Here is an 18,730-nt window from a genome sequence, read left to right as displayed (position 1 = left end):
AGAGAGAGAGAGAGAGAGAGGGAGAGGGAGAGAGAGGGAGAGAGAGAGAGAGAGAGAGAGGAGAAAGAGAGAGAGCGAGAGAGGAGAGGGGGAGAGGGAGAGAGAGACTGGGCCAGGCTACTAGGCACTCATCCCGGCAGCTGTGACCCAGTTAATTCATTCATCCTCAACCACGTCACAAGAAAGAGAGAGATAGGGAGAGAGAGAGATAGAGAGAGACCGAGAAAGAGTGAGAGAGAAAGAGAGAGAGAGAGAGCGAGAGAGAAAGAGAGAGCGAGTGAGAGAGAGAAAGAAAGAAAGAGAGAGGGAGAGAGAGGGAGAGAGAAAGAGAGAGCGAGTGAGAGAGAGAGAGAAAGAAAGAACGAGAGAGAGGGAGAGAGGTAGGAAAACAGTGGCAGCTGTAGCTCTGAGCCCTGGGGACGTATAGACATGATTCACTCCGGCCCCCCCAGTGCATCCCAGCGCTATTAGAGTATATGGGCCCGTTAGGGGTCTCCCTCTGCCTCCTGCAGGGGCACCGGGGGCCAACGCATTAGCAGTGCGTAGCTAATGACGGAGGCAGGAAAAGTGCCACCTTGAGATGCGTTGGTAAATATGGGTCAGGCTAACATCAACTTCAAAAAGGATAAAAAAAAAAAAACGTCTCTGGGTGAGTTCAGCTCCACTCCGTACAGGAAGTTCCCTGTCGCATGTGTCAGGATGCATTTCGGAGCGAGGTAGCGATATGTTGACAAAAAAAGGGTTTTAAAATGAATTTTTAATTAGGTAAAAGAAAAAAAAAGACCACACAAAAGCAGCAGCGACAACAACAACAAAAATGCCGGTAACCTAAATGGGAAAGCACAGAGGCAGGTTAAAAAAAAGCACATATCAGTGAACACAGCTGAGACCGTTGCCCTGACATCACCTGTGACAGAGTGGGGACCTGCCTGATTGGCTGGCCATGGAGCAAACATAACTTCGCTTGAGTGGTATCTGTGCTGCACACTTCCACAAAAAGTATACTGTATATACGGTTATCTATACATTAGTAATTAGCCACATATTACATCAATGCATTAGCTATTAGATAAATTATACTTCATACACTACTGTACAAAAGTCTCAGGCACCTTGCATGGTTTGTTTCAGCAATGCTATAAGGACCATAGTGTTTATTTCTCACTTTCTTAATTAAAATATGACCAGAGAGAACTCATAAAATATGTACACAGTAGGTGATTTAAATCCACATAAAATGTCATTTTTGTTGATACCAGTCCAATTTCAGTCTCAAGCTACCATTAGATTTGTTGTTTTAGCAGTGTTATAACGACCAGTCACCCAAGGGGAAAGCTCTTGACGGAGCTGCTGTCATTCTCCACCCAGCCCACTGATGGGCATGCTTGGCATGGCTGGCCTGCCATAAGCTGCCGTTAGATACAGCTACGACGGGGGCCTAAAACTGACGCTGTGGTGTCAAGAGCATGTTAGCAGGGCGCAAAGTGGAGATGTACACCACTAAAACGTAGTGTACATCTCTGGGGACCCTCTTCATTGTATTCCCAGGTGGTAATGCAGTGTCAACGTGCCTCATCAAGGTTCTTTGGATAGAAACCTTTGGCCATGCATATTCCACTTTAGGTGAACAATGAGCAATGAGATCTTTGATCTGTCAAAGTGTCATCATCTCCCTCCCACTTCTGATACCCATGTGTCAGAGCCAGCACCAGCACCAACCGGCTTCACCTTCCCACTGCAAAAACAACCAATCAAATTTGTTTTTATTTTATATTCCCTCTATCTAAGACAATGCGAAATTATATGATCATCATAACATTGCTAAAACAACAACTATAATGGGTGCTTAACATACAGTATACAGTATGTATACATGTATGCGTATGTATGTATAACCTACATTATGCCAGTGTGCATTTCTACAATAACTTCTAGTGCACAAACCTACCCATTCCTGTAGAAAACCCATGGAGGCATAGCCCCACATATTCCTTCTTTAAACATGGTATTGATGGTTGGAAAAACATCATTCCAATTAAGTATTCAATAATGCTAATAATAAACATCCAATTATGAGCATAATTTAAGCATGATTGCACTTAGACATTGTTTTTACAGATCAAAATGACATCACAATAACAGGGATTTGGCACAGGGTTAATGTTTTTATGTTTAATTCAATAACTTGATGGTAGAGAAGATGATGAACACCATTGTTGTGGAATAATTCATTATCATGTGAAATTTGCAAGCGCCTAACCTTCCCAAAATAGTCCCTGGCATGAGTGACGTCACGCTCAGCCACTCTGTTCCTTCAGCTGAGACGGCCAGTGTTGCCTATCTCTACCCTTCAGTAGTGTAGCACTCTCAAGCCCACCTTAATGCGGGACCTGGCAGTTGGAATTGTTGCTTGTTTAGTCCAACGATAGTCCAAACTAGTCAACGTAAATTATAAGTGACATGCTCAGATTGGCAGTTTATGAATGCATTACTTTGTCTATGTCAAATAACTATATAACAATATCATTTGCATTTCTCATCCAACAAAGTCACACTCAACACTGCACTTACTTGTGCCCTTGGCGTGACACATGGCAAGTGTAAAGTTTGTTTGAGAGATATGCAAAGAACAGAGAAACAGACAGACAAGCAGACATATGTTCCTGGAGTCGGAAAGATGCTTACGCAAGACCTGCGTGATGGACAAACTACGCTGTAACGTTAATGAACCTTTCTTACCTGAGTGTAACCTTATAAGGTTAGGGGCATGAAATCTCATTTGCTCTCTCACACAGCTCAGGCAAACTGTGGCTCACAGAGCAGCCAGCTACTGTACACCGGGACGGAACTTAGCGAGACAGCACTGTTTTGCACGCGATGCACGCGTCCTCCTGTTGGAGGGCCGTGCTATGGAGGCATGAGGTAGAGAATAGTAATCCTGTATGTGTGTACGTACGTACACACGGCTGCTTATGCACATGGGGCACTGTACTGTACTGTACTGCTGACTTCAGGAAGAGGTCAGGCGTGACAGGCGCACAGGAGGAGGGATCAAGTTCACACAGACTGCAAAGAGCACAGTGAATGTATGGGTCTTTTGCCCTAACAACAGTAATAATAATAATAATAATAATAATAAATTTTATTGATATAGCGCCTTTCAAGACACCCAAGGTCGCTTCACAAATGGCTATATACCTACAGTATATATATATATATATATACAGTATATATATATAAATATATGTGTGTGTGTGTGTGTGTGCGTGTGTGCGTGTGTGCGTGTGTGTGTATACAGTATACACACACACACACACACACACACACACACGTGTTGTTCAGACACAAAGCAGTCTGGGGAGGGGGTGTTTAAGGGTGGCTATCCTCCCTCAAGAGTGTTTTTGGTTAAATGTAAATTCATTAATGCAATCATACACCAATACAGGAATTTAAAGATGAAAAATCGTCAAACAAAAGAAAACATTAGGGTTTTGAAAAGTCTTTAGTATGATACTGTAGGGTGTCATGCGAGAATCAGTTATGATTCTCACATGACATCATCCTTAAATAAAGTGCATTGATTATCCTTGTTTTTTTTTATCATGCATCTTGTTGAATACTTTTTTGCATAGATATATGCAGGCACAATGTCACTCCCTTGGAATCTAAAAATACAGGCAGGATATACTTCTAAATTTCACAAGTAAAACTACTGAAAGTTACAGGATGTGCACTGAGATGTAGGAAAAAAAGAATACAGAGTAGATGACTTCTTAGACATAAGCCCTGTCAGAGCGCTTGACTTTGACGCGGAGTCATGAACGAAAGAGAATTAAAAATGTCAGTTCGGAGACAAGTCTTATCTCATTCCCTTTAGTCACAGCCATTGAGCACTGACGGGATCAATCACCCGCCTCTCGTCGTGACAGGTCAGTGCAGCGACGGGTTCGCGCCGTAGTATAGCTTGTGAAGTCGGCCGACGCGGGAAAAAAAAAAAACCTTCTGGAGCGACACTGTGTATCCAAGCGTCCATTTCTCGGCCGAAAAAATGCTGTAGGGTGCGATCCGACGGCTCACTTTGCTAAATTGCGGCAGATGACAGATCTGATGGGTCAGAAAAAAAAAACGTCCAGAAACGGTGTGTGCCCCCATCACGGTGTCATTACTCCTCCAGCAAGCTGCTGTTCACCTCCTCCACCTCAAATTACCCTTCATCTTCTCCACCTGAACTCCACCAGGCCTGCGCTCATTGATGGAGGTGCCCCGTCCGTCTATTGAATATGTAGGCGGGAGACCATGACCTGAATATTGAATAAAAAAAAAAGGGAAGGATGAGATAGCTCATTGGAGATTTTGATGACATGGCTTGTCATGAGACGGGAGAGAGACTCACAACTCTCTGCTGTCTGCACGCTCCGATTTCTGTCGAGGTCACCGCAGATACATTTTGTTCAAGGCGACTGCATTTATTCCTTTTCTTTGTAAAGCAGCTGTGTTGGTTCTACTCAGACCTTTTCAAAGTATCCTGATAAAAAAAGAGAAAGTGGAGAAGCGTTGCTCCCAATAAATCCTTTATAACTGCAAGTGCAGAAGACAGTGTGCGGGAGTTTGTTACTCATGCACTCAAAGCTTTTGACAGTCAGGTTAGATTTATACAGAAGTACTTGTGTTTGTACAAAATGCATACACAAGAATGATACATGACATATCTAGACAACCTACAGTTACACTCTAAGTGCAACTATTACTTACACAGCATATGTTACAATGAACTCCCAAGTGTAGCAAAGATCTTGTCCAAGGCCTTAATTAAAACGCTACCAAATCATAAACGAGTTCTTCGAAAGAAAATGAGATGCTGGAACACTGACCGCATATAACTTCATATAGGCCTATAGGGGTTCATCTGCATTTAATTAATCGAATTGTGAAGGAACTATCCCATCATATCAACTGTCATCTTGTCATTTCACATGTCACTGCAGCAGCAGCAGTCCTGATGTGCAACAGCAACTGACGTACTATAGATCAGCATTGGTCCCCGCACTGAGAGTGTTAAGCCGCTTTTGCATATGAACGGTATGTAATTGGATGCATGGGTGCCACTTACAGCTCATATAGAAGGGAAGTCACCCCCCTCCCCCTCCCCTCCCCTCCCCTCCTCTCCTCTCCCCCTCATCCAAGAACCAGTGTGCCTGACATGTAAATGTAGCTGGTTTCACCTCCAACAATCTTTCACCACCCCCCCCCCCCCTTCCTCTTTTTTTTCTGTGAATTCATTAAGCAGCAAATGCAAATGATAGACGATCACACAAGGTCAAACGGAACGGACCGCAATGGCAGCAGGCACTAAGGAGTGTCATGATTTGTAACGTTCATCCTCAACACCCCTGACAAAAATGATACAGAACCGGGAGACACTAGCCGCAGCAGCAGTCGTTTTGCTTTCTCCTCTCTCCTCAACGTTGCCTGACTACTCCACGGTGCAGTATATAAAAACCAGACTGCCATGTAAGCTCAGTGGAGCTGACACCACACAGCATCGCTTGAGCTCCCTTCCTCCCTCTGTCTCTCCCTCCCTCTTTCTCTCTCTCTCTCTCTCTCTCTCTCGCTCACTCTCTCTCCTCCCCTCCAGCTGAAGAAGAGCCTGGTTTGGAATTCTTGACAAAGCACTTTTCTGCGCTGGCGACCTACCACGCATACCCAAACACAAGGGGACAGCTCGCTCTTAAAAGCATCGGTCCCCGGCGCTGGCTCCTCGCCCGCAATTTGGGAACATTGTTTTCAAAAGAAATTAGGTCACGGCGGCGGCGCAGTGGAGGAACATGGCATGTTAGTGGGAAGAGAGAGAGAGAGAGAGAGAGAGACAGAGAAAAAGAAAAGAAAAGATAAAACGTTATGCTGCCCCGCCGTAAGTTCATTATTGCAGGCTCGAGAGAGAGAGAGAGAGAGAGAGAGAGAGAGAGAGAGAGAGAGAGAGAGAGAGAGAGAGAGAGAGAGAGAGAGAGTGAGAGAGAGAGTGAGCGGAGAAGCCATCATCGACGTCGCCTGACGTCTCACAGGGAAACTCCCTTTATGAGCCTTTTTGCATGGAGGAGCAGGAGGAGGAGAACGCTCCCATTGTGAGATCCTGTCAGTGATTGTAGGGCTACAATTAAATAAGAGAGGAGAAGGGGGAGAAGGAGGAGAGGAGTCTCGTATTGTAAGATACTGTCAGAAATAGTTGGGTTCCAATCAAATAAGAGGGCAGGTCGAGGAGAGGAGAGGAGTCTCGTATGGTACGATACTGTCAGAAATATTAGGGGTAAGAATTGAATAAAAGAACAGGAGAGGAGAGGAGAGGAGAAGGCTCTCGGTGTTGTGAGATACTGTCAGAAACATTAGGGGTAACAATTGAATAAAAGAACAGGAGATGTGAAGAGTCTCCTATTGTGAGATACTGTCAGATGCAGCAGGGGTAAAGTCAGCTTTGAATTCCACCAGCCTGCTGCCTCCACCTCCAGGGCTCTCTCTCTCTCTCTCTCTCTCTCTTTCTCTCTCTCTCTCTCTCTCTCTCTCTCTCTCTCTCTCTCTCTCTCCCACGGCCGCTCAGACCCCCTGCTCGTATAGGGTGGTGAAGTGTTTGCCAGATTCGACAGTGGGAGCTTCAAGGCTTTCTGCACAAGCCCTGCAAGGCCAAAACACTGCTAGCCTCTGTGTCGCTGACCTAATCTGACCATTAAGTCTTATGACAATAGCCATAATGTCATCGGTTCATTACACTGATATTGTTTTAGTTTTTTTTTTTATCAGAGACAACAAATTAGTGGAGCGATGAAATTGGTGTGTGATTCGATGAACGCTGGTTTATCACTGGTTTATCTCTGGCTTATACCCTGCATCAAAAGAGACAGTAAGGGATCTCAAATGAGTTGAATGTAATACAGTGACTGGATTAACCAGTAAGACCTCGGTTATACAGTACACTATTGTAACCAGGCTCCTTAAAACCCATAAACCTGTGTGCGAATTAATAGTGGCATATGACTCATTGATATTCCACACGCATGGCGATGAAATCCCTGCAAAATTGAATTGAATGCATGCGATTCACTCATCACTCAAAAAGTTATATTGATAGAAAGGAAAGGATGTGTAACTTCCACAGCTCAATAACCGAGGAGGGATGATTATCCTGATAAAAAAGGCCTAAATCTGCTAGTTTATTAATCTGTTTAACAATGAGCGCCTCATTAATGTCCCTAATAGACTTTCCTGTGGGGATCTTAATTTCATTTGCCTGGTTTGGCTTGGATGGAGCCTTGCTGTTTCCCATATTACAGTGTGAAAACTTCACTCATATCAGTGAGATGAGACATTTTCATTATCTCTGTTTGACATTATGTTTGGCGGTGTGTGTGTGTGTGTGTGTGTGTGTGTGTGTGTGTGTGTGTGGTGGTGGGGGGGGGGGAGGTTACAATGTGAGCAATACAAAGGGAACTGTTCCCAAATTAAGTTGTGTCTTGTTTCGCGGCAGCGTCGTGACGGGGGCCCCTTCTTTTTGTGCGCCGGGACAAAGCGAGCACGGGTGTCCTGCTCCCGACAAGCTGCCGAGCACATTAACAATCACACGCGCACAATGCCTCACAATGCAAGCGGGGAAAACATGATATTTATGAGCCAGCATTGACCTGCCAATGCATTTTTGCTGAGCCGGTGATTTTCTCCTCTGCAAACTGTTTAACAGTAATGGAAAATAGCTCTCTCGCTCACCCTCCCTCCCTCCCTCCCTCCTTCCTTCCATCTCTCTCTCTCTCTCTCTCTCTCTCTCTCTCTCTCTCTGTCAAGCCTGCTCTATGGATTGACAGAGTGACGACAGTGATTTGCAAATGCCATCATCCGTGATAGTAAGTGGGGCGGGAAATCTGAGGGAGAGGGCCGAGAGAGAGAAGCGTGTCATGTCGCCGAGGCTTTAGGTGTACTCCGACAGGGGCCACTGTGGCGAGTCCACCTGGGCGTCCTCCATTTCGTGTCGCTCTTAGAGGTGTCCCTGGTCGTGTGTGTGGCTCCCATTTGGTGTCTCCATGTGCTTCTCATCAGTCGTGACGCCCCCAATGCCAAATAAAAGTGGATGAAAACGAGATGCTACGCAAAAGGCTCCGGAATTTTCTCTGCGTCGAACAGCTGGCTCATTTAAGATAGATAATGCTAGTTTCACACCCACTCAATGAGATTGTGTGCGTGTGTTTGTTTGTTTGTTTGTTTGACTGCGGGCATGGAAATTCAATCCCTTTTTTTTCTTCTCTGAATTGCATGTGTTTGTGACGTAATTGCGCAGGCCTTCGAAAATATGCATTTCTTGGAGACCAATATATCTTTTAACGTCCGAGGGGGAACTTCACAAGGAGGGCTTAAATATTTTATCACAACAAGTATGGATGGGATTGTGAAAAAAAAGTGGTTACTTAGCAACTGCTTCCCAGCTTTATAATCATGGGGTTGTGTAGGCATTTGTGCACATAATCTGAAATAATAGAACGCACTGGAGGAGGTATCTGAAACTTAAGAGATTCATCAGGCCTGGCGAGAGAAGAGGCTGCTGATTTTGTGCATCGTTTGCTTCATGTAAATGATGTATTCAGAATCTCTTTCATTTCAAAACTCCTTTATCAGGCGCTCTCTCACTTGGGCTTGCTTACCTTTCAAATTCCACCACAGTTTGAAACAGCGGTTTGTGAATGAAGGGTGAATATGTAATGTCATATGTGTCAAATTTTCACAATCCTTTGAAGCACTTGAAATTCATGGGGGAAAAGGGGTCCCTGATCTTTCCCTTTTAACCGAATCCACTTATACAGCAATTAGGGACTGGGTTGTAACAGCCTATGAACCTAAGGCAAACAAAAAAGAAATTCAGGCCACTTGATATTCGCCCACTTGAAAGAGCACAATTCTCCCAAATCAAATGTGAACCTTATGATGGGTGAATATTCTTGCAACTCTTTTGATGGGCCTTGGAATAGGCTATCTTCAGTGACTTTGAGTAAGACACTGAAGGTATCGTATTTTGTTCATTCTTTATGATTTTGAAGTGACTCATGGTGTCTCCTACTTAGCAGTAGTGATCAGTAGACTATCAGTGCAGTGCAGTAGACTTTCTTAACGGTATACACCAGAGCCATATAGATACTGTACATCTATATGTGGTATACACAAGTGACAAGTAGCATTTGGGAGCCTATTTGATTTTGACAAGTTTACATTTTAAATTGACATCGGCTGTCATATGTTTGGATCACGTTTAGATTTGCACTGCAACTGTACTTTGTGGACTGGACTTCCTGGGAAAGGACTGGATAGCCTACTTGACGAGTCCACCTCATGATGTCAGATGGGTAAAATTGCTCCAAGTGTAGAAAGTCCCTCATCCTTTATTTAATCAATCCTGTGGTAATGCTGCCAAAATGACAGGCACCGAGTCAGACATTATGGCAAATTAAATGACAGCGGTCGTCTTTTCTAGCCACGGCTGGTGTCTGTCACTCACCGGCAGATGCAGCCTATCTGTTGGCATCTCGGAGGAGAGGAGCACAGAATATAAGCAGTGGAATTGATCTGCACTTGGAATTCACTGTTGTTGAGGTCGGCAGCCGGTCTTTCACAGGAACGGGACAGTCTTTTAAAACAGCCACAGCTGAATTATGTCTGCGTTCTGCCTGCTATAGCCTATTATAATTCTTTGCAGGCTATTTGACAGTGCCTTTGCGAGTTCTATCGCAACAAGAAAGTTGCATCTTGTACACAGGTCTTCTGCTGGAAGAGAATCAAACCTCCACAAAACGATAGATTTGTGCAGAGATGGTCAAGTCGGAAACCAAACGGCTCACCATGAGTGTAACCGAGGACATGTAATTAACTGATACCTGGTTGGGTTGTGACGCTAGCACTTGAGTGATGTAAGTGTGGGAGAGAGGAGGCGGACCATAGGATCTGTCTCTAACCGAAAAGACAACCGATATTCAGTGTTATTCAGACAGGCAGAGCGCAAACAGTCGACATCGAATTAACAGTATTTGGACAAGTGTCCCTTTCCTAGTTATGGATATGAAGAAATAGTTTCCCTCTGCCATCAAGATTCTTTTTCTTTAATGGTAAGTGTGGCACGGCTATTTCATCAAGGTTTCATTGTTATTTAAAAGCGTAAATCATTTGGTTGTAATTGCATTCATTGCAGGATGACAGGGAAATCCTTTTCAGTTGGTATATTGTATTTTTGTTTATTACTGACGACCAAATTTATGGCTGCGTCGATTTGAGTTACTTATGGTTTACCAATATCGTTTAGAAATTTGCGAATTCTGTATTTTACTAAGTAGATATTTTTCAGTCGTGCCACTGAACTATGACACGCATCAAATAGGACTGCATGCACAGAGCTGTCTAATACTTCTCACCTCCCCATGCGCTTGGAATTAAGTAGCTTTACATTGCGATATTTCCCTTGCAGTCGACCGAGTTCTGACTTAGAACGATTAATTAACATTTAAGTTATTTTCTCTGCCTTTCCAGCTTGTCTTCCATTCACAGAAGATGAAGAGCTGGCTTAGACAAGAGTTCTCAACAAGGGCACCCGGAATCCTTCACCGGGGACAGTGACGCCCAGTTCGAAGAGGTGGAAAGGGAAGAAATGAATGGTCTTTCCACATCAGACTATCCCGCGCAGCGCATTTCAAGTCCTTCGGCGCAGTAACCGACCCCTGCGCAATCATCTACCAAACCGCGATGGCTATCACTGGCATTCTATTCTAATTGAATTAATGGCTTCTTCAGTGCAATCGACTGTGTCCTGTCCGAAATGCTGCTATGGGGATGAGGGTAATCGTGAGACCCACGGATGTCAGAATTGCCACAGCCTGATAGGATAGGGCTCCTGCCCGGGTAAGACAAAAGCAAAAGGGCGTCTTCGAGAGATAGAGTAAGAGAGGGAGAGAAAGATTGAAAGAGAAATAGAACGAGAGAGGGAGAGAGAGAGAAGGGGAGAGGGGCAAACCAAGACAAGCATTAAATGAAACAAGCCATGGGTATTCAGCACTTTCTGCTTCTGCTAATTTATTTGGACCCACTGAACGTGCTCTGCGCTGTCCCCAAAAGGACAAAGCCTGTGCCAAAGAAGAAACCTAAGGAAGTGAACAGCACGGTGGCACCCACCGCATCCATACAGCGGATCACGCAAGTCCAGTTGCCAGTGGAGGCCACTTTTGACAGCTGCCGAGGTTACTACGACGTGAGCGGCGCGTTTGATAAGGAGTTTGCATGCAATCACACCGACCACCACTACTGCTGCGGGACATGCTATCTGCGGTTTTGTTGTCAGTTCAAATACAAACGGTTAGATCAAAAAAACTGCAAGAATTACCAAAAACCAAAATGGGACCAAACGTCAACGCCGGCTCCCGCGCCAACAGAAGACACCTACGACCCAAGTATGGACCAAACGAATACAGCGGTCTATATTACCTGTGGTGTCATAGCTTTCATCATAGTTCTTGGAGTTTCAGTGAAAGTTGCTTATGACAAAGCAAATCAACCCCCTCAGGAGATGAACATCCATAGGTGAGATACATTTTGTGTTGATTTCAGCTAATGTCCTGCACTATCCATGTCATTTGATCTTCAGTGATATCTTAAAGTGACAACGTTTCTTAACAGCTGTTTTTCACATGTTGTGATAATGCAAACGAAGCCGCAAAAGGCATCTCCTTCTGTCTTGAGAGGTTATTTATGTGGTTTTATTGTCTGGACTTGACATTTTTAAGTCCTGAACTTGACATTTCCTACCTGTCTGCCATCAAATTGTCACAGACATATCTCTTACTGTACAAATGCCAGTTGGCACATCAGTGCTTCTCTGATTTATTGAATGTCCACATTTTATAGACCTGTTCTACCATGATTTGGCGAGACAACAGCTTGGATAGTTTTCTTCCCTTTTTCTTCCACCCTGAATTATACGTAAGGGTGGTAAGGTGTGCATCAGGAGAAGTCTCCTCCATCATTGGCTGTGACAGAGAGCTTCTCGGGTACCCTTTCATCAAATGTGTCCATTTACTGTGTCTTAAAATTGCCACCCACCCATTTCTCCTGACTCAACCCACCCTCCTTTCTCCGCCCCTTGCACACAGCAGCATTAGGGCACGTTTGTGGGTGTTTGACCTATTCAATCAGTAGTTTATGCCTGTAGATGGACATTCGTAAGCTAGAGCTGTTATTCAAAGCTCCTCCCATGATTAATAGGCTAGAGGTAGGTAGGTAGTTACAGCATCCATAGCCACTGCTTTTATAGTATATGGTATATAATATAGATCTTGGGTGGATTAAAAACGGTAGGCTAAGGCTACACTTCCAAGCCTGTCGGTGGAAGAATTTTGGAACGGGACTCTTATGTTCTGAAGAGGTCTTTCATTTCAATGTAATGCCAAGAGCAAACTGGAAATGTAAGAGGGTACCTGGTGACTGCATGCTCTCCTTAACCTCTGTCTGAGGACAGAATTGATTCCATTTTGCCTGGTGGAGCACTCCTGGATTTGGATGAAGGTTGGCAGAAATGGGCTCTGCATAAATTCCCTTCGATTTCAAACATGTCACAGTTCGGTGGAAGGGGGGGGGGTCACAAGCCATCAGCTGAGGCCAGAGTAAAGTCAAGACATTTATTTGTGTGTTTTCTGCGCTCAGCCACTGTGTAAGCACACAGGCTCATTGGGCATGTATGCTATTGACATTTCTGCCTCGCCAAGGCTTCTCAGAGTAACAGGGGCAAGAGTAATCCAATTGTCTTTCTGCCCAAAACATTGGCGGAGTAAATTTTACTCTAGGCCGTCGTAATGTGCTGTGCGTGTGTGTGTGAGTGAGTGTGTATATGTGTGTGTGTGTGTGTGTGTGTGTGTGAGAGAGAGTGAGTGAGTGAGTGTGTGTGTGTGTTCTTTCTTTCTTTTTTTCTTTCTTTTTTTTGCTGCGTTCCTCTACAGTCCCCGAGGGTCACCACTATGTACACCTGGTGCGACTCAGGAAACATTCAAGAGTGACTCATCTACCGCACACTGTGTTCACCTCTTAAGAGCCACTGGAGGAACACACGCACACACACACACACACACACACACACACACACACACACACACACACACACACACACACACACACAGTACACACACACACACACACACACACACACACACACACACACACACACACACACACACACACACACAGTACACACACATGCACACAGTACACACACACACACACATACAGTATGATACCCTAGGCAAGGCAAATATATGGCGCCGCCTCAGTCAACACAGCCAAAAGAAATAAACAGTGTCTTGTTGTTTTGTCTTCCCAGAGCGCTCGCAGACATCCTTAGGCAACAAGGACCTATTCCCATCTCGCAGTACGACTGCGAGAACTTTGCGGCCATGAACAGCTCCCCCAAAGACAACACGCCAGCCAGGACGGGATCCAAGAACCATTACACCCCGGTACACACGTCAAAGTCCAACCACAGTAAGTAGCTGTTGAGAACACCGCATCCCATGGCGTTGTGTGGTAAGATGATGCATGACGCCGGGTTCATACAAACTGTTTTGGGGGCACGTATTGCCTATTGGATTCCTTTTAGCTCATCAGTGCCCCAGCGAAAGACCACTTATAACTCAGAGACGCGTTTTCCTGAAAGCGTAGTTACGTAACCACCGTAATAACTAGGATAGAGAGAGTGTTTGGAACAACAGTGACTACCATTTAACAATAACGGTTGCACGACCGCTTTTGGGAAATGCACTCCCGAATATTTGATAGGAACGAAATGTAACATAGACGAAGGAGAATGCATGACGGAAGGAGAACATATTTTCAGTGCGGGAACTGACGCATTTTTCACCCTTGACGTCACACGTTCCTTTGCAACTACAGCATCGAAAGAACCCTCTTATTTGTACCAGTAATACACATCTTCAGCATTGATACATTCTGGATGGATGTTGCGTTGTATCTGAATATGAGGCCCTGCCTAAATCCATCATATAGACATGACACAAAGTCAGAACAAATGCTTCTTAGAGTAGTTTTACCAAGCCAAGACAAATAAATACTGTAAACGTCTGATGTCAATATACTGTATTTATAGTTATATACTGTATACTGTATGTTTGTATATATATTTACAGCAATATACACATATCTCCTTTGAGTTCAGTGTTACAGTAAATAAATACACAACTTGAGAGTAAACAGCCTGAGCCAGACACAGAGGCTAGAGAAGCAAGAGAGGTGGTGGGTGTTGAAGTGACCTGACAAGAGATTATGAATAAGTGACCGGCAAGCAGATAGCATCGGTCCCAGGTGTCAGTATGCCTCATTGGTTTCGGCCACTATCCAAGTTTGTCTCTGAAATTTGGTCTTGGTCAGCAGGTGTGTGTACAGAGAGAGAGAGAGAGAGAGAGAGAGAGAGAGAGAGAGAGAGAGAAAGAGAGAGAGAGACAGAGAGGGAGAAAAAGAGAGAAACATTTGCCCTTCTCTGTTAGAGCCTGCTCTATATTTGAAGTCAATAGACACTGCTGGTGTGTTTGTGTTTGTACATTTTCTGTGTGTGTGTGTGTGTGTGTGTGTGTGTGCGCGTGTATGTATATGTACTGTACTGTATGTGTGTGTGTGTGTGTGTGTGTGTGTGTGTGTGTGTGTGTGTGTGCGTGTGTGCGTGTGTGTGTGTGTATGCGTGTGTGTGTGTGTGTGTGTGTGTGTGTTTATGCCGAGTGTGCTGTGTTCTGCATGCCCTTGTGTGGTCATCCCTGGGACAGGTCAGGCATCAGGCTCAGAAACCCCTGGTCACAATTGGCTTGCAGTAGATGAAGCCGCTGCATTGGAGCTCCCTCAAGTCTCACTCTCCGTGTGGACGTGAGAGACACTGACAGGCTCTGGCAAAGCGTGCTTAATTTGTGTATAAATTGCTCTGCAGTCCTATGCACTGCCAATGTATAGATAGACACACACACACACACACATACACACACACCACACACCACATACACGCACACCCAGAGTAACTCGCAAACATACATACTGAATATCTCGACACAAACACACACACACACACACACACCACACACACGCACAGCCACAGTAACTCGCAAACATACATACTGAATATCTCGAGAGCCAACTACGACACAGAGTGCGTTGCATATTAATGCGCTGAGAAGTGTCAGGGCCGGGCTATCATTAAGTGAGCTCCACGCCGCTCTGGGAGCCCCTGGGGAAAGAACTGTTTTGGCTTGTGACTTGAGAAATTCTAAATTTGTGAGTTCACTTTACGAGTCAAGTGTGCAAGCTTTGTACTGGGTTAAGATGACAACAAACAAAGTTCATCTCTCCTCTTTTCTGCTTATGTGGGTGGTGATGTAATGCATGTGAAAGGCCCAGTCTAGGCTCCTCTGTTGGTATAGGCTTAAGGGCTTAGCTGAAATCACACTGACCATCTTACAGTGTCGCTGCCTTGGTCATTGGACTAAATAGTCATGGGGTGACCAGAGCCTAACTACAGTATCTTGGACACACTATAGAACGACCCCCCCCCCCCCCCCCCAGAAGTTGTGCAGCTGTGTTGTCCTTTTTGTTTTTAAAACAAAATCACATGTACCTGCCAATATGATGCCCTTCAGCTCCTTAAAGAAGGAGTCTGTGATTTAGTTTCGGTTTCACGGAGGTCTGTAGATATTTGAGCTTAACGGTCAATTCAATTTAATCTGCCCCTCTGAAGAACCTTGTCTACGGGATCTTTGGATGGCTTGGTCTGAGTCACTACATGCAACGCTACATGCACGCTTCATTTGGTAAAAAGGTGTATAGGATTGGAATCATGGATCTTCTCCTTGAGTTCTTGGGAAGGTGGCTCAGGATTTGGCTTTACTTATTTACATTTGGCAATTACTAATGAACTGGTGAAGAGGAATGAGATTGCAGAACTTGATTTGTGATGTGGTTATAATGTAACCTATGTTTGACTCTGGTAATAGCTTGCTTTTATGATTTACAAATACTTGGCCCAGACTGCTGGTTGTAAACTAATTAACTGACAAATGAACTAAGATATAACAGAATGCAAAGAAATGTAAGCGCTCTATGTTTGAAAAAAGATTCTTTGACACAGCTCGAGGCGATTATTGCATATGTATGTGTGTGTCTGTGTGTATGTGTGTGTGTGTGTGTGTGTGTGTGTGTGTGTGTGTGTGTGTGTGTGTGTGTGTGTGTGTGTGTGTGTGTGAGAGAGAGAGAGATAGAGAGAAAGAGAGAGAGAGAGTATGTGTGCGTATGCATAATGTTTTTTTCTTTCAGATTTTGCTCCAAGAGATCATTGCTGCTTGCATGAAATTGTGCCTTGGTTATTAAACTATGATTTAATTAGTTTAATTAAGATGAGATATGCCAGTGGGCAATACCATAATGATATGGACAGTCCCCCTCCCCCCCCCCCTAAATATTACAATCTTTTTTTCCACACCAGTTACTTGTAGAAATGATCTATCTATACCATGTACTCAGAATCTATATCACATCCGCTGTGTCCAGTTCCCTTGGATCTTCGCTAGGCTAATTTAGTTTCTTAGCCTTAACACTGACCTACAGCGCCATAGTGGACATACCCCGCCTCCAGGCTCCGAGCAGAAACGGAACGATGCTGGTGTTCATGCCATCTTTCCATGTAGCGTTCTTATAATCATTTCAAATACATAAACATGCCCCTCTAGACTGCAGCTGGTAGTCAATGCTTCACTATGGATCAGCCCCTAAGGGTTCACTTTAATAGGCACTTATATTTAGTCTTGAAGGACCTGGACTGTCAGGAGCTTGCTCACAGGACGATATATTGCCTATTTGGGACTGTTAAGACGCTGTCAGTTGTGATATTGATCCATGGATTAATGAAATAGGTTTTCCAAACTCCCAAGCCCTAACCCATGGTATAGAGACATCAATTTATGTATCTGATTAGAATAGACAAGGTTCTCTCAGTCTAATGCAAAAAAAGGCTTGGTATATAGAAAGATATAATGCTTTTTATTTCAATATTCTTGCATTCATATAAAGTTGTTTGGCCTGATCCTTCGAACAGACTTGATGTACTGAACATTCCATCAGTATGTTTGCCCCATGGGGTAAAGATCTTAATCAAGCAGTGGAGTTCTTGCGATGGCAGAATCTTTAATCGCAACAATCATCTTCACGCCTCAGAGATGACTCCCGGCAGTCAGCAGTGGTGCATTACTATTTCAGAGACCCAAACTCTGAGACACTGAAGGTTAGTTGAGTTTCCATGGAGACCGCGACCTCTGACCTCTGACAATATTGTCTTGTCTTCTTCTCCCCCTCCCCAGGTGGGCACTATGGCAAGGAGAGCAGCCGCAGCGGAGGGCACGACCTTCACAACTTTATCTCCTCGGGCTTCGTGACCTTGGGCCGAGGCCATGTGAAAGGTAGTGTGCCTCTATTTTTTGTTTTGTTTTGTTTCTTTTCATAGTTTTTTTCAAGAACAACTGGTCTGCAGTGCTGCTCACTTCTTCTACTCCATTTTTCATTTCCTATTCTCTCTCTCTCTCTTTCTATCTCTCTTTTTCTCTCTCTCTCGTTCTCTCTCTCTCACTCTCTCTTCTCCCTCTCGGAAAGGCTTTCCTGGATACCACTGCTTTGGGCCTCTGAAACATTGTCCATTAGTGGCTGTAAATGTTAGATGTAACTCATACTGTTCCTTAGACAAAAAGGAAGCTATGTCTTTCCACAGTGACTTTATAACCTCCAGAAATAATGTTTTCTTGCTTTTCCCCCTTGAATGAGATCTTACAGGCTTGGAAAATTGTGGTGCTAAAACATATTTCCTTTGGTCGTATAGTCACTGTACAAACCTGTCTTCAAACATATTGCCTTGTTCATATTGTCCTGTGACTGCACTTCAGTATTCTACTTCACTTTGTGGATAGTGGATAGTGATTAGCAGCCACATTATCAGTGTAAAGAAAGCAAAAATATGTTTTTAGCTTTTCATTTTGTCAAAAATGTTCAGGCCTTTCATTGTACAGTATATGCTGAATATGTGCTGAAATGAAACACATGTATTGACAAATTGAGCGCATTACAAAGCATCACAAGCCAGGTAGAATGAATAGCATTATCTTCAAGGGCCACAGTCATGAATATGCAATAACACTTTCTCCCACACAAGAGCTAGGACAAGAGCTATAGGCAAGACAAAGGCATAAAAAACAATGCTAATGGTCATGATTTCAATCAGCATCTTGTCACCCGAGGGATTTGCATGTATATGAAAACATTAGAGTTCCTCAAGCTAATTATATAGAGCCTGGCACATAGGAATCTCCACTCACCCACAAAGAAGACACTCATTTCCAGAGTGGTGTCACGTGTGTGTGTGTGTGTGTGTGTGTGTGTGTGTGTGTGTTTCCTCCCCACTGCCCAGGGTTTCATTAGTATGCATCTATGTGTCCCGTGTGTCCTCAGGGCCGATGGCTGGCCAAGACCCATGTCGATAACTCATTCACACAGACAATGAGCGGCTTCTCCCATGATCTCCCATTTTATGTCTCGCCTTTGAGTTGAGAGTTTTTAATCCTTTTTTGAGAGAGAGAAAGGGAGACAGAGAGAGAGAGAGAGAAAGAGAGAGAGGTGGAAGAACGTTTGAGGA

At 44.2% G+C, this 18,730-nt stretch overlaps 1 protein-coding gene across 1 annotated transcript in view; it reads left to right on the top strand.

Moving 5' to 3' along the window:
• The first annotated feature begins 11,032 nt into the window (after positions 1-11,032).
• The window catches only part of LOC134070623 (protein shisa-6), a 53,616-nt gene continuing 45,918 nt past the window's right edge, over positions 11,033-18,730 (top strand). The window contains exons 1-3 of the mRNA XM_062527017.1: positions 11,033-11,592; positions 13,382-13,542; positions 17,409-17,507. Coding sequence (XP_062383001.1) covers positions 11,045-11,592; positions 13,382-13,542; positions 17,409-17,507 — 808 coding nt within the window. The 5' untranslated portion in view covers positions 11,033-11,044. The remainder of the gene's footprint in view (positions 11,593-13,381; positions 13,543-17,408; positions 17,508-18,730) is intronic.

The sequence above is a fragment of the Sardina pilchardus genome, chromosome 22, assembly GCF_963854185.1.
Source record: "Sardina pilchardus chromosome 22, fSarPil1.1, whole genome shotgun sequence".
Taxonomy (NCBI): Eukaryota; Metazoa; Chordata; class Actinopteri; order Clupeiformes; family Clupeidae; genus Sardina; species Sardina pilchardus.
The sequence above is the reverse complement of the archived record's forward strand: the minus strand, read 5'-3'. Positions and strand labels throughout refer to the sequence as shown.